The 25,443-nt window shown below is 34.6% G+C and overlaps 1 protein-coding gene across 1 annotated transcript in view; it reads left to right on the top strand.

Moving 5' to 3' along the window:
• Positions 1-460: 460 nt before the first annotated feature.
• Positions 461-25,443, top strand: part of LOC128471868 (serine/threonine-protein kinase ULK1-like) — a 40,210-nt gene continuing 15,227 nt past the window's right edge. The window contains exon 1 of the mRNA XM_053453892.1: positions 461-497. Within this exon, the coding sequence (XP_053309867.1) occupies positions 461-497 (37 nt within the window). The remainder of the gene's footprint in view (positions 498-25,443) is intronic.

The following is a 25,443-nucleotide window of genomic DNA, read 5'->3' as shown; positions in this document are numbered from 1 at the left end:
AAGACTGGTGCAGCAAAGCGTTTAAGATGGAAATATATGAATATAATTCCACTCCTGGAGGTGGAGTCTCTGAACTGTGCCAGTTTGATAAATGAACAGTCAAGGTTATGTTCCATCTTCTTTGTTTTTATACTGCACTACATGTATATACGTCTGTGTATATATAAATAGGTATGTATATATTGTACATTACCCAGGACTGTCTATTGCTACATAGCAAACAACAAAAGAAAGCAGCCTTGACTGAGTGGCTGTCCTTATATACTTTACTGCCTTGTCTTCCCCGCATCAAGCAGTTTCATTGTGACTTTTGGGTCATTCGGTCGTTTGAATCATTCCCCACTTTTGTTTGCATGTCAACATAAAAATACATAATTTGGATGTAACAAGCGTGGTGGCATTGCTAGCTGGTAACTCTTCAGCTGTCAGCAGTATTGGAACTTATATTAGAAGTATCGAGATGTTCTTCCAGTCCACTCCTGACTTGAGGTTTAAAAGTAAGTGAATGATCTATAACCATGGGCCTGTCTTCACAGGTACAATACACCGTACAGAGTTCCTTGTGGCACAGAGGACATTTACCATCAGTGTTTGTGTCGCCACCCTTCCTTTTTCATGCCCCCCCCCTACATTTCAAGGCTTGGACACTCCAAGTATGGAGAACCTCATGTGCAAGAAGACGCAGCTCACGGCCACTTTATTATAGCCCATTAAAAAAGCATGCGTGCAATAAAATTAAATAGTGGGATTGATGTAGAATCAGCTGCCACAGCTAACTCTTGGCTGAAGTTTCTGAAGTATTAATCCATCAATCATGGTTTACAATTTTATTTTTAAAGCAGCTAGTCACGTTCAGAAGGCGAGAAAGAGAGAAAATATTCCTTGAGGAATCTTCCTTATCTTTATGGGATAAAACGAATCGTAAGATTTCTATATATTATATAATATATTAGTGGCACCTCCTCATAATTTGTGTTTGTTAATGTTTCCGTCAGGTGGAGCTCAGCACGCCACTGCCTTCCATTGCTATTTATTTGAGCCCTCTGAACATGTATGGCTGTTTTAACAAATTTGTTTTGCTTATCAATAATTGAAATGTTGTTTTCTTGGAAAGTATCCCTAAAAACGAACATGTTAAAGATGTCTCAATATCCCTCTTAGTGCATCCTGTGAGTGTTTTGTCACAATGGGTTTCCTTGATTGGAAAAAAAATGTGAACATTTAAAATGTTGTTCTTGTGACTTTTCCAGCTCAGCAGGAATGCTTTACTTTATACTATTGGGATAAATCTACTATGTTTGATTAGTAAAGTTTGATTCAAGGACCATGCTGTCTTTTTGGCACATAGTAGCATTAACACAGTTGCTGTGATGTCAGTGATGCAGGCAAATTTGCAAATTTTACAGTCACATACTTTCAGAAATGCCGCTCCAATGTATACCCCAAATATATCTTGATGCATATATATTTAATTAGGTGATACTTTCTCTTTAAATATTTTGATGCTATTTGGAGACCTTGCGATCGATTTTCCAGGAATCAAGGAGTTTTGTGGCTCTACGGAGCATCTAAAGGTCTTTTTAGTTATGTTTTGTCAACCATCTGCTGGAATGTACCGTATTTTATCACATTTTAATTTTGAAAAGAATACTTCTGCAAATGCCTATTTATTGCTTGATAGCCAAAAACACACACACACACACACAAAAATAATTACTAAACACCTTAAAGTAAAAAAGTGCCCTTTTTAGCTTAGTATTGCAGATGCATTAAAGCAATGTTATACAAACCTCATGGACAAGAGGTTTCTGCAAAGGTTAGCCAGTCTGTTTGGTGTGAATGTGTGTATTGTGTGAGTTTCTCCTATTGAAAATTATTACTCAAAAGCTTGTGGCTAGGACTACACAGGTTTTAAGCCAATTGAATACAAGTTTGCAGTATAATGCGGGACGTTATGTTGTCTGCTAATTCAGTGGTTAAAAAAAACCTCAGCCTGCTACATGCAATGCAAATGCTTTCTGCTTTTATCATATAGACTAGACACAAAAAAACTCTGCTGGCCTGAGTTTCTATGTGACCCTTTCAGCCTTATGTTGAGGGTTCCTCTTTAGTGCGAGGGCTAACCATGATGCAAACATAGAAAATCTGCAGACAATTACAAGTTGCTAATGCCTATCTATGGCTTTTTTCCATAAAACTGTTGAAAATTTGAAATTATTTAGTTAGGATGTATGCTTTTATTATTATTATTCTTAATACAATTAATAAACCCAAAGGATCACAGAGGAGTGTGTTTGAGAGCTAATAGGAATGCTTATATTTTGTTTGTGTTTTTCCTCCCAGTTCATTGTTTTTATCATTGTTCTGTGTGTTGATATTTTCTTTATTTGTATACCTTAAATAAAAATAAAAAAAATATAAAAATATATCTTGGGTTATAGCCCATTGTTTATTTTGCATGTATTTATTGAAATCTTTGTAAACATACGCCAAAGTATTAACAGCAGATCACCCTAAAAATATAGAGCTTTTCTTCGTGGGAAATCCTCTGCAGTTTTTTTTTAACCCCTTTGTGACAATTTCGTAACATTTCTGCGGTGCTCGTGTTAAGCTGTAATTTTCTTCTTTCTCATTTACTGTACGCAGTTTAAGGTCAAGAAGGGCTTTCTTTAGATACCATTATTTTGATTGTATCATATAATTTATTATTTTTTAAGTATAAAATGAGGTGCAAAAATAGAGACAAAAAGGTCTTTTTTAACTTTTACTTGAAAAATCTTTTACTCATCTACAAAATCTAATCAGAAAACCTGGTAATAGTTTCGAAATATCAAATGTTGTTTATGTTTTGGGTTTTTTGCTATTTTTTGCAAGATATAGGGCAATAAAAACAAGTAATATATAGGTATTTCAAAACTGGTCATTTTGCAACCATGTGCTATTTTAAGCTGGTCAGTTCAATTTACCCTCATCAAACCATATTTTTGAAAAATGTCATATCTTACTGGTGGGCATTTTCCTTGTACAATCCTCCCACCAAACGCACAAAAAATCTGCTTTAAAAAAGGTATTAGGACAGACTCCTTAGGTACCACTGCCCTTCCTGCCCCACTCTACCACAACTCTGTATTGAGAATTGTTTTTCACGGAGTATCATACAAAAGTAGGGAATTGGAAATGTTTTCAATAATATATATTGTTCTGTTTTTGCTTTAACAGTAGGATTGTTGCAACTTAGTAAAACAAGAGGAAAAGTTGGGGTATTTTGATGGCACATAAGCTGCATAAAAACTCTAAGCAGCTATCAAAAACTTTGTTCCAGGGAAATTCCAAAAAAAACCAAAACATGTTTCTCTGCCGTAACACCTAAACAACACAGAAGCGTTGATGAAAATAGGTCAGGAAATTATTTCTATAGATAACTTTGGCAGTGATTGGTGGCCAAATGGCTGCCTGGCATGTGTGTCCCAAAGCCACTAGTGACATATCCTAGATTGGGTGGTATTTTTGGCTCCTTTTTTTTTTTAAAATTTCCAATTACAAACCCAACATACTAAATGTAAAAAACAACTGTTCCAAAAGAGCAATATACACCGTATAAGCCAGGGGTGTCCAAGTTTTTTCTGCAGTGGGCCACTTCATCAGAATTGTATACGTGTGAGGGCCGCACTCATTTTTCACTGTGAGAAAATATAGCCTTTAACCCCTTAAGGACAATGGGCGGTCCCTAAACCCATTGAAAACAATGCATTTTGAGCCCGTACATGTACGGGCTTTGTCATTAAGGGGTTAATAAGATATGCAGATTAAAATAAAGTAAATGACACAAAACCTTTACTTTTCCTCTCACTGATTTCTGGGCCTAGAAAGTTTTGTGACCAGGATTCTGGATAAGTAAAAATGAAATAGTTCTATTTATTCTAGGGATGCACCGAAATGAAAGTTCTGGCCCAAAACAGAAAATTCAGGGTTCACTTAGCCGAAACCGAAAATGCCCCCCACACCTTTAACTACACTTTTAATAAAAGTAAGTTACACATCAAAATTGTACAAAAAATGTAAATACAATATATATATGATTGTTAACAGCAATCTCAGGCATACTCAGATTCCAGCATGCACTGGTTGGCTGGGCATGATAGGAGTGTGATTGGTGTCAACAATCATATATAAATTAATATTGTTGTATTGTATTTTTTTTGTCCAATTTTGGTGTGTTAACCACACTTTTATTAAAAGTCAGTAACACCACAATTGGACAAAAAATTCAACAATATGGCTTGGCATGATAGTAGTGTGATTGCTAACAGCAATCACACTCCTATCATACCCAGGCAACGAGTAAATGCTGGAACCTAGGCATGATGGGACTGTGATAGCTGTTAGCAATCACACTCTATCATGCCAAGTCAGCAAGTACATACTGCAACCTGGCTAGCTGCCCCCTTGTGTATTGATGCTGCCAGCAATATTGGGTATGCACATCACTTACAGCCACCCTGTACCATGCCCCCCCACTTACACATCCATGCTATCGCACACATATTCATTCATATACTCATTCATTCACAGATTAATTCCCTCAATCACGCATACACATTCAAACACCCTCCCCCATCCCCTTACCTGCACTGCAGCTCTCTCGACGCCGTTCAGACTTCAGTAGGGGCTGCGGCCTCCCTCTGCGTTCTCTTGTACTGCACAGGTATGGAGCAGAGTCATGTGATGTCACGTACATTCACGTGACTCTGCTAGGTTCCGCTTCCTCTGTGCAGTACAAAATACCCTCCCACAGGTAAGCAGGGCCCTTGTGATCCCGGTTGCCCTGGCTGCCGATCTCACGTGGGCCGAACCTCAAGGTCCCGCAGGCCGCATGTTGTATAAGCGCTATTAAAATGCTCAAAATGCATATAAAATATGGACACCTGAATTGTTGTTGGGCATAGGTTCTGTCAATTTAACTGATTTAGTGAGACGCACTGATACAACTTTGTAACCTTTTAAATTCATACATTGTCCTTTTTGTACAATTGTGCATTGGTGTTTTTCAGTGAGAAGCATGAAATTCCTGGCAAAGGGCCCTAATGAAGCCAGCCCTGCAGCTCTTTAGCGTACACACTAGTTGCGCCCCATCTATTGGTCTGGATAAACGCCCTTCTTTTTTTGTTATTGCATATGGTTACAGCTACATTTAGTCAATAGTATCAAAAACCACAACAGACAAAATGGTCATTTAATTTTATTTATTCATTTTTTGTTACAACATTAATGAATAGTCCAATTAATTAGGCCACAAAGAACTGATCATGATGACAGCGACCTCTAGACTCACGAAGAGTCACCTTTCAGCACACAGGAGAGGAAAAACCCCCTTAGGGGGAAACCTCTGGGGAACCATGGCTCGAAAGATTGTCCTTCCCTCTGGACACTAAGAGGTTAACTGTGTATTTATACCTGCAGAGAAGAAATGGCAAAACGTAATTGACAAATTCCTCAACAGAGAAGCACAAAGCCTCAGTGGAAAATAATGCCTCCACCGCAAGCTCATTCCCTTGCATAGGCTGCCTTAACATCCTCAGTTCCATACAAATGGACATAGCATTACACATGGACATAGAATTACACATGGATATCGCATTAAACATGGACATAGCATTACACGTGGATATAGCATTAAACATAGGTATAGCAATAAACACGGACATAGCATTGCAAATAGAGATAACATTAAACATGGACATAGCATTACACATAGAGATAGCATTAAACATGGACATAGCATTACACATAGAGATAGAATTAAACTTTGACATAGCATTCAACATAGAGATAGAATTAAACATTGACATAGCGTTCCACATAGAGATAACGTAAAAAATTGACAGAGTTAAACGTGGACATAGCATTACACATAGATATGGCATTAAACATGTAGATAACATTAAACATGGATATAGCATTACACATGGACATAACATTAAACACGGACATAGCATTAAACAAGGACATAGAATTAAACATGGCTATAGAATTACAGATAGATATGGCATTAAAAATTGATATAGCATTAAACATGGACATATGATTGCACATGGATATAGCATTACATGTGGAAATAGCATTAAACATGGACATAGCGTTAAACATGGATATAGCATTTAACATGTACATAGCAGTACTCATGGAGATGGCATTAAACATGGATATAGCATTAAACATGGACATAGCATTACACATCAAGATAGTATTAAATATGGACATAGCATTAAACATGGATATAGCATTAAACATGTACATAACATTAAACATGGACATAGCATTAAACATGGATATAGCATTAAACATGTACATAACATTAAACATGGACATAGCACTACACATGTATATAGCATTAAACATGGACATAGTATTAAACATGGACATAGCACTACACAAGGATATAACATTAAAAATGGACATAGCATTACACAAATAGATAACATTAAAAATGGACATAGCATTAAACAAGTACAAAGCATTACACATGGAGATAGCATAATGCATGGACATAGCATTTAACATGAATATAGAATTAAACATGGAGATAGAATTAAACGTGGACATATTGAGATAGCATTAAACATATATATTGAATTAAACATTGATATAGCAATAAACATGGACATAGCACTACTCATGGAAATAAGATTAAACATGCAGATAGCATTAAACATGGATATAGCATTAAACATGGATATTGCATTAAACATGGAGATAGCATTAAACATGGATATAGTATGAAACATGGACATAGCATTACACATTGAGATAACATTAAACATGAACATGGCATTAAACATAGATATAGCATTAAACATGGAGATAGCAATACACATAGAGATAACATTAAACATGGACATAGCATTACATATAGAAATAGAATTAAACCGACATAGCATCACACATAGAGATAACATTAAACATGGACATAGCATTAAACATGGTCATAGCATTACACATAGAGATAACATTAAACATGGGCATAGCATTAGAAATATATATGGCATAAAACATGGACATATCATTAAACACGGATATAGCATTAAACATGGACATAATATTAAACATGGAGAGAGCATTAAACAAGGACATATCACTACTCATGAAGATAACATTAAACATGGAGATAGCATTAAACATGGATATAACATTAAATATGGACATGGCATTACACATGGATATGGCAGTAAAAATGGATATAGCATTAGACATGGTCATAGCACTACTCATGGAGATAGCATTAAACATGGGGATTGCATTTAACATGGGGATTGCATTTAACATGGGGATTGCATTTAACATGGGGATTGCATTTAACATGGACATAGCATTACACATGGATATAGCATTACACATAGAGATAGCATTAAACATAAACATAACATTAAACATGTTGATAGCATTAAACATGGACATAGCATTACACATTGAGATACCATTAAACATGGACATGTCATTAAACATGGATATAGCATTGAACATGGATATAGCATGAAACATGGACATATGGAGATAGCATTAAACATATATATTGAATTAAACATTGATATAGCAATAAACATGGGGATAGCATTAAACATGGACATGGCATTTCACATAGACATAATATTAAACATGGAGAGAGCATTAAACAAGGACATATCACTACTCAGAAAGATAACATTAAACATGGAGATAGAATTAAAAATGGATATAGCATTAAACATGAATATAACATTAAATATGGACCTAGTATTAAACATTGACATAGCATTAAACATGGATATAGCATTAAACAGGAACATAGCATTACACATAGATATGGCAGTAAAAATGGATATAGCATTAGACATGGTCATAGCACTACTCATGGAGATAGCAGTACACATGGGGATTGCATTTAACATAGGGATTGCATTTAACACAGTCATAACACTCCTCGTGGAGATAGCATTAAACATGGAAATAGCATTAGCATTGGATATAGCATTAAACATGGACATAGCATTACACATAGAGATAGCATTAAACATGGACATAGCATCACACATGGATATGGCATTAAAGATAGACTTAGGATTAAACATGGATATAACATTAAACAAGGACATAGCACTACTCATGAACATAACATTAAACATGGAGAGCACATTAAACATGGATATAGCACTAAATATGGAGATAACATTAAACATGCATATAGCATTAGACATGGAGATATCATTAAACATGGAGATAGCATTAAACATTGACACAGCATTAAACATGGATATAGCATTAAACATGGATATAGCATTTAACATGTATATAGCATTAAACATGGACATTGTATTAAACATGGACATAGCACTAAACAAGGATATAACATTAAAAATGGGCATAGCATTACACAAATAGATAACATTAAACATGGACATAGCATTACACATGGAGATAGCATAAAGCATGGACATAACATTAAACATGAATATAGAATTAAACATGGAGATAGAATTAAACGTGGATATAGCATTAAACATGGACATATCACTAATTATGGAGACAGCATTTAACATGGATATAGCATGAAACATGTACATATGGAGATAGCATTAAACATATATATTGAATTAAAAATTGATATAGCAATAAACATGAGGATAGCATTAAACATGGACATAGCATTACACATTGAGATAACATTAAACATGGACATGGCATTAAACATAGATATAGCATTAAACATGGAGATAGCAATACACATAGAGATAACATTAAACATGGACATAGCATTACATATAGAAATAGAATTAAACCGACATAGTATCACACATAGAGATAACATTAAACATGGACATAGCATTAAACATGGACATAGCATTACACATACGCAACCACCTGACTAATTTACATTTTTTTTTTTTCATATAGTATATAATCTATTATAATGCTTAGAATGGAGAATATATTGTAAAATTATATGCATTAAGGCAACCAAACAATTGGTAAATGCATTCAATATATTGTATTGTCCATAAAAGAGCTCGCACCTAATTATTTAATCAATTGAGCCTATTTACTTCTATTTTTTTTTCGGAATATTTAATTCCCTTTATTATTCTATTGATGGATTCCAATAGTATTTAATGTTTTTTTTTTTTTTTTTGAACATTATATAACTATATGATACGTTTAGAATGGATAGCATACATACTGATATTCCACGATTATTAGAGCATATTATTTGAGGATTGATGATTCACTAAAACATTTTTTTTTCATTAGAATATATTTAATTATACTGCATGTTTAGAATGGATATCATATACACTTGACAAATTAAGCACTATATTCTAAACATGTTTTCATTATAGTATATTTCTTAAATATATAGCTTCTTTTTTTTTTTTTTTTTTTTTTTTGCAAAAGCAGCCACTGAAACCGAAAAAGATTGCTGTTTTATGTGATTAAATCTTCACAGTTTAGAATATTTTTTTTTTTAGCACCTTTAAAATGGATATTACCTACACTTGATAAATACGCACTTTCTTATATATTTATTGTTTTTTGACAATTAAGCACTTAAGTAATAGAGTGTATTATTATTGTCAATTCATGAGCACTAGGGACCTTATGATATTACTTTACTATAGAAGATATGATGAAATCTTGATTAGACAATTGCACTTTACATAATATACTTAGAACGGATGCTACACATATTGGACATATTAATAGTTAGTTATTAGGCTTTACTAACTTTGGATGATATTAAATTTAGATGATAGAGATTAATTTTTTTTTTTATTTTTTTTTTTTGCGCCTATCTCTTTCCCCCTTACGCCTCCACTTGATTGTGCTCTGATTTTATTTTGGCATCAGAGCTGGAGATGCATAGATTGCTGTATCTCTCGTGTATGAGTGTGAATTATGTTAGTTTCTGTGGCGGTAGATGGATGGACTATGGTAATTTTTCGTTTCTGAATAGACACTATGGGGCAAAGTTTAAAATAAAATGGTAAAAATCAACTTAGTGACTTTAAATACTCAAGGCTTAAATACACCTCAAAAGCGGTTATATCTATTTGAAATGTTAGTCAGAGAAAAAATATCGATCTGTTTTGTTCAGGAAACTCATTAGGATCATAAGGGTTATACTTATTGGAAATTTAAAAACTATCCCATTGTCTACTCATCTAATTTACCATCTAAAAAGAAAAGGGGTGCAGCGATAATCCTGTCTGCCGAGATTAATTTTGAATATATTTTTCATGAATGTGATCCATTAGGCAGATGTGTTATACTTATATGTAAACTAAACAACATGGTCTATACATTGGTTAATTTTTATGCCCCAAATGACTACCCGGAAAATTTTTTAAAGTCACTTATTAGAAGAACTGAGGAAGTCAAAAGGGGCATTCTATTATTTGGTGGGGATCTGAACTGTGTTCCAAATGTCGATTTGGATAGGAGATCAAGCGATAGTAGATCCTATGACAGAGCTGCAGGGACCATAGCCCGGAGATTGTCTACACTTATTGAAAATTATTATCTATTTGATATATGGAGGACGCAACATCCCTCCAAAAAAGATAAAAGACATCTATCATACTCAAGGATTGATGCAGTTTATACTAACTTATCATCTTTAAAAAACTGCAATTCTTCCTTTATTAGAAATATCTCTTGGTCTGACCATGCACCTGTTATTTTCTCTCTAAACGATCAATCTAACTATAAAACTAGACCGGGATGGAGAATAAATGAATTTAATCTAAAATCTGACTTATGTAAACAAAATCTTCTTAAAGAAGCGCAGCAATTTATTCAGATAAATGATAACGGACTCATGCAAGAATCTACTCTATGGGAGGCATTTAAATGTACATTAAGGGGATATTTAATTAAAACTGATGCCTTTATTAATAAACAGAAAGGCAAACCTATTGCTGAACTATACATAGCACTTGCAAAGATTGAACGTATTAATAAATTAAATCCTACCTCGGATCTTTCTAAAGAAATAACATCAATTCAGAATGAGATCAAACTTAAATTAGATGAGAGATTGGAACGAACTATCTTGAATACTAAACAGAGGTGGTACTACGACAGTAACCGCCCGAATAAGTGGATAACAAACAAAATTAAGTCAGTAGTCCCAAGATACAAAATAAAAAAATTAATAGTAAATAAGGAAGTAATTTTGGACCCTTCACAAATTGCAGAAGCATTTAGAGATTACTATAAATCCTTATACAACCTTAGATCAAGAGATGTTTCACTTACTCGCATTAAGTTTTTTCTTAGTAAGCTTCCAATACCAAAATTATCTAGAGAAAAAGCAGAAGAGATCAATAGACCTTTTCTATTAAGTGAAATAAAAGAAGCTATTCTAAATTTAAAGAATGGGAAATCTCCTGGTCCAGATGGTTACACAGCAATGTTTTATAAAGTTTTAGACCCTTTGATCTCCCCTCTTTTGTTGAGATTTTTTAATAAGATTGGAGAATTGGGTGCTGCTACTAAAGATTTTCTTCAAGCGTCTATTTGCCCAATCCCAAAATCAGGGAAAGATCCTTGATTTATTTCCAATTATAGGCCGATTTCGTTGATAAATGTTGACACAAAGATCTATTCTAAAATCTTAGCAAAAAGATTAAGTAAAGTAATAACAGATCTGATACACCCTGATCAATCAGGATTTATTAGTGGTCGAAATGGGGAAGATAATACCAGGAAATTATTAGATCTAATCGCCCAGATACATTATACTCGTACTCCTTCAGTTTTCTTGGCCTTAGACGCCGAGAAGGCATTCGATAGGGTAAGTTGGAACTTTTTGAGTGCAACTTTAGATGCAGTAGGGATTTCGGGTTTCTTTAAATCAAGCACAATGGCCTTATATAGTATACCTACTGCTAAGGTCACAGGCCCTGCTTTGAATTCCACATTCTTTAATAATGCTAACGGTACTCGGCAGGGATGCCCGCTAGCTCCCTTACTCTACGCGCTAACTATTGAACCTTTGGCGATTCAAATTAGATCTGTGCAAGAGATTGAAGGGGTTAATATTAATCAGCAAATTTTTAAAATAACATTATACGCAGACGATATTTTACTCACTTTGACTAATCCAGAGGTATCAGTCCCTGCAGCTCTGTCAGCTATTCGAGAGTTTAGCTTATACTCTAATTATAAACTAAATTTTCAGAAAACACAGGCGATTTCAGCATATATGTCAACTTCTCAAAAGACCTATCTTAAGGAACAACATCATCTGGATTGTTTAAAGGAGTCCTTGGACTACCTCGGAATTAAGTTAATGTTTAATTTAAAAAAAATAATTTCTATTAATTATGAGATTGTAGTGAATAATCTTGTTAATTTAATAGGCAAATTGAAATCAATAGAACTTTCCTGGCTGGGTAGAGTTAACATGGTTAAATCTTATTTAATTCCTAAAATTTTATATCCTCTTAGGATAATACCACTTCGGGTCCCGGCGTAAATTTTGGATAAACTTTCAAGAATGCTCCTATCCTTTATTTGGAAAGCGGGCAGAGCTAGGATAACCCAGAAAATAATTAAGAGAAGTTATAGACATTTGGGTTTGGGGTTCCCAGATATTAGAAGATTACATGAAATTGTAATGTTTACACATGTATTACATTGGAATATTAAAAAGAACCTCAATTTAGGTTGGTTATACTGCGAACGGAATCAACAAATGAACAAGATCTATTTAATCTTTTTTGGCTTGGACCATCTAATTGGAAAAAATTAAACTTTACGAACCAAGTTATATTGGATGCCTTAAAAACAAGCTATAAATTTAGAAGGTCCGAAAAACCAGATGTGCATTTTACGGTTTTTACACCTTTAAAGGTCCTTAATTATTATATTCAGAATATTAATCTTAATAAATGGACTTTAAGTAATATTTGTACACTTGGTGATCTAAAATCAAATGATTTATTCCTTAGTTTTTCTGAGCTTCAATCTAAATTTAAACTTCCTGAGAATGAATTATTCACGTATATTAGAGTGATGCATTTTTTGAATACTCAAATAGTTTACCCACCTTTAGAACTTGATATATTTATTAATAAGCATTATAAAAAAAAATTAATATCTTCGATATCATCATATTTAGATACTCAAGAAATTGATGTATTACCTCTCTCAGTAAGGAAATGGCAAAATGATTGCAATGTTACTTTTCCTATGGAAAAATGGGTGGATACTTGGTTGCAAGTTAGGAACGCGGTACACGCGATTAATATTCAAGAGATGTTTTTTAAGCTTCTCCATCGCTGGTACTTAGTTCCGTCCCGCTTAAACAAATTCTCCAATTTAAATTCTAATCTATGTAGGAGGTGCGGATATGAGGAGGGGACTCAATTCCATATATGGTGGGCCTGCTCTAAGCTGGGGAATATCAAGATGCAAGTTGAGAAACTTTTTTCTTATATATTTAAATATAAATTTGTTATTCATTCTTATATCTGGCTTTTTCATTTGTCCCTCCCCTTCCCAGAGACTGCACATAAATTATTAACAGTCAATATTTTATTGGCTATTAAATTATGTATAGCGAGAGCTTGGAGGAAAGCCGAACCTCCTACTTGGAAGGAAATAATTGAGCAAATAAATCATCAGGCTAAGATGGAAAAATATTTCTACTTGAAAAACCAAAAGATCTCCAAATATAATCATGTATGGTCCCCATAGTTTAAGTACATTGTGGAGTCTTGTTTAGATAATTTTGACTCCTCTTCTTAGCAATTATTTCTCTTTCGGCATTACATATACTATTGTTGTATACGTTTCCTCTTGATTTTTACACATTAATTTATATTTATCTGTGTACCTTGTAAGACCCCAATGGGTATAGTGTCTTGAAATCTATCATAGCTATCGATGTCCATGTTCTGTTGCTCCATTTTACCGCCACATGTGTGTGAATGCGTCCTCGTCAGTGTAGTGAATGGTTCCGTTTGGTATATCGTTTTACTTTGTATGGTATTGTACAATTATTAATTTAATATACAAAGAGATGTAAATCTTGATTTTGTATATATTTTTTACGCCTTGTACGTTTCTGTACGATATTGTATGCTGCAAATATTTTCCAAACTTTGTATGGTATTGCTTGTTAATGTATGTCTTTTTTATATATTCTAAAACAGTAATAAATTATTAAATAATAAAAAAAACATGGAGATAGCATTAAACATGGATATAACATTAAATATGGACATATCATTACACATGGAGATAGCATTAAACATGGACCTAGTATTAAACATTGACATAGCATAAAACATGGATATAGCATTAAACATAAACATAGCATTACACATAGATATGGCAGTAAAAATGGATATAGCATTAGACATGGTCATAGCACTACTCATGGAGATAGCAGTACACATGGGGATTGCATTTAACATAGGGATTGCATTTAACATGGACAAAGCATTACACATGGATATAGCATTACACATAGAGATAACATTAAACATAAACATAACATTAAACATGGAGATAGCATTAAACATGGACATAGCATTAAACATGGATATAGCATTGAACATGGATATAGCATGAAACATGGACATATGGAGATAGCATTAAACATATATATTGAATTAAACATTGATATAGCAATAAACATGGGGATAGCATTAAACATGGACATGGCATTTCACATAGAGACAACATTAAACATGGATATACCATTAAATATGGATATAGCATTAAACACAGATATGGCATTAAAGATGGACATAGCATTAAACAAGGATATAGCATTAAACATGAATATAGCACTCCTCATGGACATAACATTTAACATGGAGAGAACATAACACATGGACACAGCACTACTCATGGAGATAAGATTAAACATGGATATAGCATTAAACATGGATATAGAATTAAACATGGAGATAACATTAAACACGGATATTGCATTAAACATGGAGATAGCATTAAACATGGACATAGCATTAAACATGGACATAGCATTACACATAGAGATAACATTAAACATGGACATAGCATTACAAATATATATGGCATAAAACATGGACATATCATTAAACACGGATATAGCATTAAACATGGACATAATATTAAACATGGAGAGAGCATTAAACAAGGACATATCACTACTCATGAAGATAACATTAAACATGGAGATAGTATTAAACATGGATATAACATTAAATATGGACATAGCATTACACATGGAGATAACATTAAATATTGACCTAGTATTAAACATTGATAGCATTAAACATGAACATAGCATTACACATAGATATGGCAGTAAAAATGGATATAGCATTAGACATGGTCATAGCACTACACATGGAGATAGCAGTACACATGGGGATTGCATTTAACATAGGGATTGCATTTAACATTGGGATTGCATTTAACATGGACATTGCATTACACATGGATATAGGATTACACATAGAGATAGCATTAAACATAACATTAAACATGGAGATAGCATTACACATTGAGATTGCATTAAACATGGACATGTCATTAAACATGGATATAGCATTGAACATGGACATAGCATTAAACATGGACATAGCATTACACATCGATATGACATTTAACATGGATATAGCTTTAAACACAGTCATAACACTCCCCATGGAGATAGCATTAAACATGGAAATAGCATTAGCATTGGATATAGCTTTAAACATGGACAAAGCATTACACATAGAGATAGCATTAAACATAAACATAACATTAAACAAGGATATAGCATTAGACATGGAGATAGCATCACACATGGATAGGGCATTAAAGATAGACATAGGATTAAACATGGATATAACATTAAACAAGGACATAGCACTACTCATGAACATAACATTAAACATGGAGATAGCATTAAACATGGACATAGCATTACACATTGAGATACCATTAAACATGGACATGTCATTAAACATGGATATAGCATTGAACATGGATATAGCATGAAACATGGACATATGGAGATAGCATTAAACATATATATTGAATTAAACATTGATATAGCAATAAACATGGGGATAGCATTAAACATGGACATGGCATGTCACAAAGAGACAATATTAAACATGGATATAGCATTAAATATGGATATAGCATTAAACATAGATATGGCATTAAAGATGGACATAGCATTAAACAAGGATATAGCATGAAACATGAACATAGCACTCCTCATGGACATAACATTTAACATGGAGAGAACATTACACATGGACACAGCACTACTCATGGAGATAAGATTAAACATGTAGATAGCATTAAACATGGATATAGCATTAAACATGGAGATAACATTAAACATGGATATTGCATTAAACATGGAGATAGCATTAAACATGGACATAGCATTAAACATGGACATAGCATTACACATAGAGATAACATTAAACATGGACATAGCATTACAAATATATATGGCAAAAAACATGGACATATTATTAAACACGGATATAGTATAAAACATAGACATAATATTAAACATGGAGAGAGCATTAAACAAGGACATATCACTACTCATGGAGATAGCATTAAAAATGGAGATAGCATTAAAAATGGATATAGCATTAAACATGGAGATAGCATTGAACATGAATATAACATTAAATATGGACATATCATTACACATGGAGATAACATTAAATATGGACCTAGTATTAAACATTGGCATAGCATTAAACATGGATATAGCATTAAACATGAACATATCATTACACATAGATATGGCAGTAAAAATGGATATAGCATTAGACATGGTCATAGCACTACTCATGGAGATAGCAGTACACATAGGGAGTACATTTAACATGGGGATTGCATTTAACATGGACATAGCATTACACATGGATATAGCATTACACATAGAGATAGCATTAAACATAAACATAACATTAAACATGGAGATAGCATTACACATTGAGATAGCATTAAACATGGACATGTCATTAAACATGGATATAGCATTGAACATGGACATAGCATTAAACATGGACATAGCATTACACATGGATACGACATTTAACATGGATATAGCTTTAAAAACAGTCATAACACTCCCCATGGAGATAGCATTAAACATGGAAATAGCATTAGCATTGGATATAGCATAAAACATGGACAAAGCATTACACATAGAGATAGCATTAAACATAAACATAACATTAAACAAGGCATTAGACATGGAGATAGCATCAATAGCATTAGACATGGAGATAGCATCACACATGGATAGGGCATTAAAGATAGACATAGGATTAAACATGAATATAACATTAAACAAGGACATAGCACTACTCCTGAACATAACATTAAACATGGAGAGAGCATTAAACATGGATATAGCACTAAATATGGAGATAACATTAAACATGCATATAGCATTAGACATGCATATAGCATTATACATGGAGATATTATAAAACATGGAGATAGCATTTAACGTGGAGATAGCATTAAACATGAATATAGCATTAAATATGGACATAGCATTAAACATTGACACAGCATTAAACATGGATATGGCATTAAACATGGATATAGCATTTAACATGTATATAGCACTAAACATGGACATTGTATTAAACATGGACATAGCACTACACAAGGATATAACATTAAAAATGGACATAGCATTACACAAATAGATAACATTAAACATGGACATAGCATTAAACAAGGACATAGCATTACACATGGAGATAGCATAAAGCATGGACATAGCATTAAACATGAATATAGAATTAAACATGGAGATAGAATTAAACGTGGATATAGCATTAAACATGGACATATCACTAATTATGGAGACAGCATTTAACATGGATATAGCATGAAACATGGACATATGGAGATAGCATTAAACATATATATTGAATTAAAAATCGATATAGCATGGCATTTCACATAGAGACAACATTAAACATGGATATAGCATTAAATATGGATATAGCATTAAACATGGATATAGCATTAAAGATGGACATAGCATTAAACAAGGATATAGCATTAAACATGAACATAGCACTCCTCATGGACATAACATTTAACATGGAGAGAACATTACACATGGACATAGCACTAGTCATGGAGATAAGATTAAACATATAGATAGCATTAAACATGGATATAGCATTAAACATGGATATTGCATTAAACATGGATATAGTATGAAACATGGACATAGCATTACACATTGAGATAACATTAAACATGGACATGGCATTAAATATAGATATAGCATTAAACATGGAGATAGCAATACACATAGAGATAACATTAAACATGGACATAGCATTACATATAGAAATAGAATTAAACCGACATAGCATCACACATAGAGATAACATTAAACATGGACATAGCATTACACATAGAGATAACATTAAACATGGACATAGCATTACAAATATATATGGCATAAAACATGGACATATCATTAAACACGGGTATAGCATTAAACATGGACATAATATTAAACATGGAGAGAGCATTAAACAAGGACATATCACTACTCATGAAGATAACATTAAACATGGAGATAGCATTAACAATGGATATAGCATTACACATGGAGATACCATTAAACATGAATATAATATTAAATATGGACATAGCATTACACATGGAGATAACATTAAATATGGACCTAGTATTAAACATTGACATAGCATTAAACATGGATATAGCATTAAACATGAACATAGCATTACACATAGATATGGCAGTAAAAATGGATATAGCATTAGACATAGTCATAGCACTACTCATGGAGATTTAACATGGATATAGCATGAAACATGTACATATGGAGATAGCATTAAACATATATAGTGAACAGGGCCGGACTGGCCCACCGGGATACCGGGAAATTTCCCGGTGGGCCGGCAGGTCCGTGGGCTGGGACCAGGGGCGGGCTGATGCGGCCGGCCAGCACTACTATAATACTTTTTTCTTAATTTAATATGGCAAGCTGGTCCGGCTTGCCATATTAAATTTTAAAAATGTATTACAGTGTCGCCGGCCGGCCGCATCGGCACCCAGCAGCCGTGTGCGATGGCCGCCTAGTGATGGAAGCAGCGTGAGGGGTGAAAGCTCCGCCCCCTCGCACTGACCTTTCACCCCTCACGCTGCTCCCATCACTCTGCGGCATCAGATTGCTGGGAATGTAATCTGAACGGCCGGTGCGTGCTGATGCCGCCGGCCGCCTCTGCTTTAATACTTTTTTTTACTTTATATGGCGAGCCGATCCAGCTTACCATATAAATTAAAAAAAAGTGTTAAAGTAGCTCCGGCCGGGGGCATCAGCACGCACCGGCCGTTTAGATTACATTCCCAGCAATCTGATGCCGCAGAGTGATGGGAGCAGCGTGAAGGGTGAAAGCTCCGCCCCCTCGCTGCAGCACCGGATGTCGTGTCAGCGACATCCTGTCAGGAGAGAGAAGAGAACAGTGTGCGGCTACCAGAGCACGGAAGTCAAGAGAAGTAGAAGGTGAGTAAAGTAATGTATTTTTTTGTACAAAATGTATAATATTTTTTTGTATGTGTTAAAAACAAAAAAAATCAGCATGTGTGTATGTAAGTGTGTCCCCCTATATGCCACTCTGCCTCCAGAAATGCCTTTTACCCCCCTATATGCCACTCTGTCCCATGACATGCCTTTTAACCCCCTATATGCCAGAGTGGCATATATATGGGTATAAGGCATTTCTGGATGCAGAGTGACATATAGGGGATTAAAAGGCATATGATGGGACAGAGTGGCATATCGGGGAACATAAGGCTTTTTTGGAGGCAGAGTGCCCCATGATATGCCTTTTAACCCCCTTTATGCCACTCTGCCTCCAGAAATGCCTTATACCCATATATGCCACTCTGTCCCATGGTATGCCTTCTAACCCCCTATATGCCACTGCCATATAGGGGGTTAAAAGGCATATCATGGGACAGAGTGGCATATAGGGGTATAAGGCATTTATGGATGCAGAGTGACATATAGGAGGTCAAAAGGCATATCTGGAGGTATAGTGGCAAAAAGGGGGTTAAAGGCATATCACGGGGCAGAGGGGCATATAGGAGGGTTGAGGCATATCAGGGAGGCAGAGTGGCATATGGGGGTTAAAAGGCATATCATGGGACAGAGTGGCATATAGGGGGGCATAAGGCTTTTCTGGAGGCAGAGTGCCCCATGATATGCCTTTTAACCCCCTTTATGCCACTCTGCCTCCAGAAATGCCTTATACCCCCCTATATGCCATTCAGTCCCATGATATGCCTTTTAACCCCTATATGGCAGAGTGGCATATAGGAGGTTAGATGGCATATCATGAGACAGAGTGGCATAGAGGGGTATAATGCATTTCTGGATGCAGAGTGACATAGAGGAGGTCAAAAGGCATATCTGGAGGTATAGTGGCAAAAGGGGGGTTAAAAGGCATATCACGGGGCAGAGGGGCATATAGGAGGATTGAGGCATATCAGGGAGGCAGAGTGGCATATAGGGGATTAAAAGGCATATCATGGGGCAGAGTGGCATATAGGAGGGTATAAAGCATATCGGGGAGGCAGAGTGGCATATAGGAGGGCATAAGGCTTTTCTGGAGGCAGAGTGCCCCATGATATGTCTTTTAACCCCCTTTATGCCACTCTGCCTCCAGGAATGCCTTATACCCCCCTATATGCCGCTCTGTCCCATGATATGCCTTTTGACCCCTATATGGCAGAGTGGCATACAGGGGGTTAAAAGGCATATCATGGGACAGAGTGGCATATAGGGGGTATAAGGAATTTCTGGAGGCAGAGTGGCATATAGGGGGTTAGAAGGCATATCAGGGGGCAGAGTGGCAAGCCTGGGGGCAGATGTGCATAACTCGGGGGATGGTTGGCAAATAAAAGGGAAAAAAACAAACATGTCTCAATCATAGCTTATATTAAATATGAAAAAAACAGTCTACATGAATTAATGAAGAAACAAAAGTTTCTTACCAGAATATCGTGAAGAATAATGTGATCACTGTTTTGTTCCACTGAACTTTTTCATCTAAAATGTTCGCTGTAGCAAATGTTTTGATCCCATTATGTGTAATGTATTTAATTTATTAGGGCCTTTTAACACTTTTGCTTTCTGGCATTTTAATACAAATAATGAGATAAAAAGAATGGCAAATAGTGTGACTCGGGTGTGTATAAGGGTTGCGTGTGGTTAAAGAGCGCGACCGTGAGATAAACTATATGGGGCTGGTCTCCAAATTTTTCCAGGGCTGCTTTTCAGTCCCAGTCCGGCCCTGATAGTGAATTAAAAATTGATATAGCAATAAACATGGGGATAGCATTAAACATGGATTTGGCATTTAACATAGAGACAACATTAAACATGGACATGGCATTAAATATGGATATAGCATTACACATAGATATGGCATTAAAGATGGACATATTATTAATCAAGGATATAGCATTAAACATGAAGATAGCACTCCTCATGGACATAACATTTAACATGGAGAGAATATTACACATGTCCATAGCACTACTCATGGAGATAAGATTAAACATGTAGATAGCATTAAACATGGATATAGCATTAAACATGGATATTGCATTAAACATGGAGATAGCATTAAACATGAACATAGCATTACACATAGATATGGCAGTAAAAATGGATATAGCATCAGACATGGTCATAGCACTACTCATGGAGATTTAACATGGATATAGCATGAAACATGTACATATGGAGATAGCATTAAACATATATAGTGAATTAAAAATTGATATAGCAATAAACATGGGGATAGCATTAAACATGGATTTGGCATTTCACATAGAGACAACATTAAACATGGATATAGCATTAAATATGGATATAGCATTACACATAGATATGGCATTAAAGATGGACATAGTATTAATCAAGGATATAGCATTAAACATGAACATAGCTCTCCTCATGGACATAGCATTTAACATGGAGAGAACATTACACATGTCCATAGCACTACTCATGGAGATAAGATTAAACATGTAGATAGCATTAAACATAGATATAGCATTAAACATGGATATTGCATTAAACATGGAGATAGCATTAAACATGGATATAGTATGAAAAATGGACATAGCATTACACATTGAGATAACATTAAACATGGACATGGCATTAAACATAGATATAGCATTAAACATGGAGATAGCAATACACATAGAGATAACATTAAACATGGACATAGCATTACATATAGAAAATAGAATTAAACCGACAGCATCACACATAGAGATAACATTAATCATGGACATAGCATTAAACATGGACATAGCAATACACATAGAGATAACATTAAACATGGACATAGCATTACATATAGAAAATAGAATTAAACCGACAGCATCACACATAGAGATAACATTAAACATGGACATAGCATTAAACATGGACATAGCATTACAAATATATATGGCATAAAACATGGACATATCATTAAACACGGATATAGCATTAAACATTAACATAATATTAAACATGGAGAGAGCATTAAACATGGACCTAGTATTAAACATTGACATAGCATTAAACATGGATATAGCATTAAACATGAACATAGCATTACACATATATAAGGCAGTAAAAATGGATATAGCATTAGACATGGTCATAGCACTACACATGGATATAGCAATACACATGGATATAGCATTACACATAGAGATAGCATTAAACATAAACATAACATTAAACATGGAGATAGCATTACACATTGAGATAGCATTAAACATGGACATGTCATTAAACATGGATATAGCATTGAACATGGACATAGCATTAAATATGGACATAGCATTACACATAGAGATAGGATTACACATGGATATGACATTTAACATGGATATAGCTTTAAACACAGTTATAACACTCCTCATGGATATAGCATTAAACATGGACATAGCATTACACATAGAGATAGCATTAAACATGGACATAGCATTACACATAGAGATAACATTAAACATGGATATAGCATTACACATAGAGATAGCATTAAACATAAACATAACATTAAACAAAGAGCATTAAACAAGGACATAGCACTACTCATGAACATAACATTAAACATGGAGAGAGCATTAAACATGGATATAGCACTAAATATGGAGATAACATTAAACATGCATATAGCATTAGACATGCATATAGCATTATACATGGAGATATCATTAAACATGGAGATAGCATTTAACGTGGAGATAGCATTAAACATGAATATAGCATTAAATATGGACATAGCATAGCATTAAACATTGACACAGCATTAAACATGGATATAGCATTAAACATGGATATAGCATTAAACATGAACATAGCATTACACATGGAGATAGTACTACACATAGATATGCAGTAAACATGGACATAGCATTAAAATGGACATAACATTACACTAAGAGATAACATTAAACATGGACATAGCATTAATCATGGACACAGCATTACACATAGAGATAGGATGTAACATAAACATAGCATTAAACATGGAGATAGCATTAAACATAAACATAACATTAAACATGGACATAGGATTAAACATGGATATAGCATTAAAAAGGACATAGCACTACTCATGGACATAACATTAAACATGGACATAACATTACACATAGACATAACATTAAACATGGATATAGCATTACACATGAAGATAGCATTAAACATGGGCATAACATTAAATATGGACATAGCGTTAAACATGGACATGGCATTAAACATGGACAAGGCATTACACATGGATATAGCATTAAACATAGACATAGCATTAAACATAGTGTTAACGTTAAACATGGACATAGCATTAAACATGGACATAGCATTACACATAGAGGTAACATTAAACATAGACATAGCATTACACGTAGATATAGCATTAAACATGGACATAGCATTACACATGGAGATGGCATTAAACATGGATATAGCATTAAATGTGGATATTGCATTAAACATGGAGATATCATTACACATGGATATGGCATTAAACATGGACATGGCATTAAACATGGACATAGCACTACTCATGGAGATAGCATCAAACATGGATATATCATGAAACATGAAGATAGCATTAAACATGGACATCGAATTAAACATGGAGATCGCATTACACATGGATATAGCATTAAACATGGACATCGAATTAAACATGGAGATCACATTACACATGGATATAGCATTAAACATGGATAAAGCATTGCAAAGAGATAGCATTAAACATGGACATAGTATTAGCATTGGATATATATATATATATATATATATATATATATATATATATATATATATATATATATATATATATATATTATTCAAATACATGTATTCTATATATTTAGGAGACCTCACTTTGTTTGGTACGTATGAGTTTTTTTTTAGAACATTTCCATTATTATCCTCACACCACCACTCCATCTACCCCTCCAAATTCTGCTCACACTGGCTAAAGTAACTTTCAACCGCCTTAAACTGCTGCGACCTGTACCTTATCAGTCTCCATCGCTGTCCTTAACCACTGTCATGGAGTATAATGTTTTAAGCGGTGTGTAAGATGAATGTTAAAATGTGTTTTACCCGAAAGATCAGTAATACATGTGTTAGAGAGATCTACATATATGTTGGACTCCCTGCACATACATGTGTAGATTATAACTGAGACTGTTACAAAGAGTCAGCGCTCTGTGTTTTCTCTGGAAGATGAATAGTGTATGTGTGTTACAGCGAGCTGTGTATATGTTGGGCTCCCGTCGTGTCTGTGTGCAGGAAATTATTACAGAGACACTCTAACAGAAAGTCAGTACTATGACATAATAAGACATTGCTGTTTCATCATCATAATAAAGACATTGCTGAAGATAATGCTGCTGCTGCTGCTGCCGCTTATAATCGGTTTCTTTTTTTAACTTTACATTGTATTTGTGTTATACATACGCGTCAGAACCCAAGTTTTAAGGACAATTTGGAGATGAGGAATAGTTAATACTATAGACTGCCAGCTATTCCTTTACATATACCAGCAAGCCGGTCCCTATATATAATACAAAGCAGAGGGGGGCACACCGACGGGTTATGGCCTAGGCACAGGCCTCCATAGTTTCCTGGATTCTGTTAAAAGTGGGGCACCAGGATATGATGTCATACCCTGGTGCCCAGAAGGGGAAGGGGTGGCAGGAAACACTATCCCACTTAGGCCTAAGTCAGCACTGAATGTAAATACATCACTGGGGGGCAGCAGGTAGTTTTCCGTCCTTCATCCGTCCTATTTATGGAGACATCATCAGGTCATCCTGGATGAGCATCATGAGAGTTGCTGGAGATCAGCCTGCTGGATACCC

Source organism: Spea bombifrons, chromosome 1 (genome assembly GCF_027358695.1).
Source record: "Spea bombifrons isolate aSpeBom1 chromosome 1, aSpeBom1.2.pri, whole genome shotgun sequence".
Taxonomy (NCBI): Eukaryota; Metazoa; Chordata; class Amphibia; order Anura; family Pelobatidae; genus Spea; species Spea bombifrons.
This window is presented reverse-complemented; position numbering and strand designations above follow the sequence as displayed.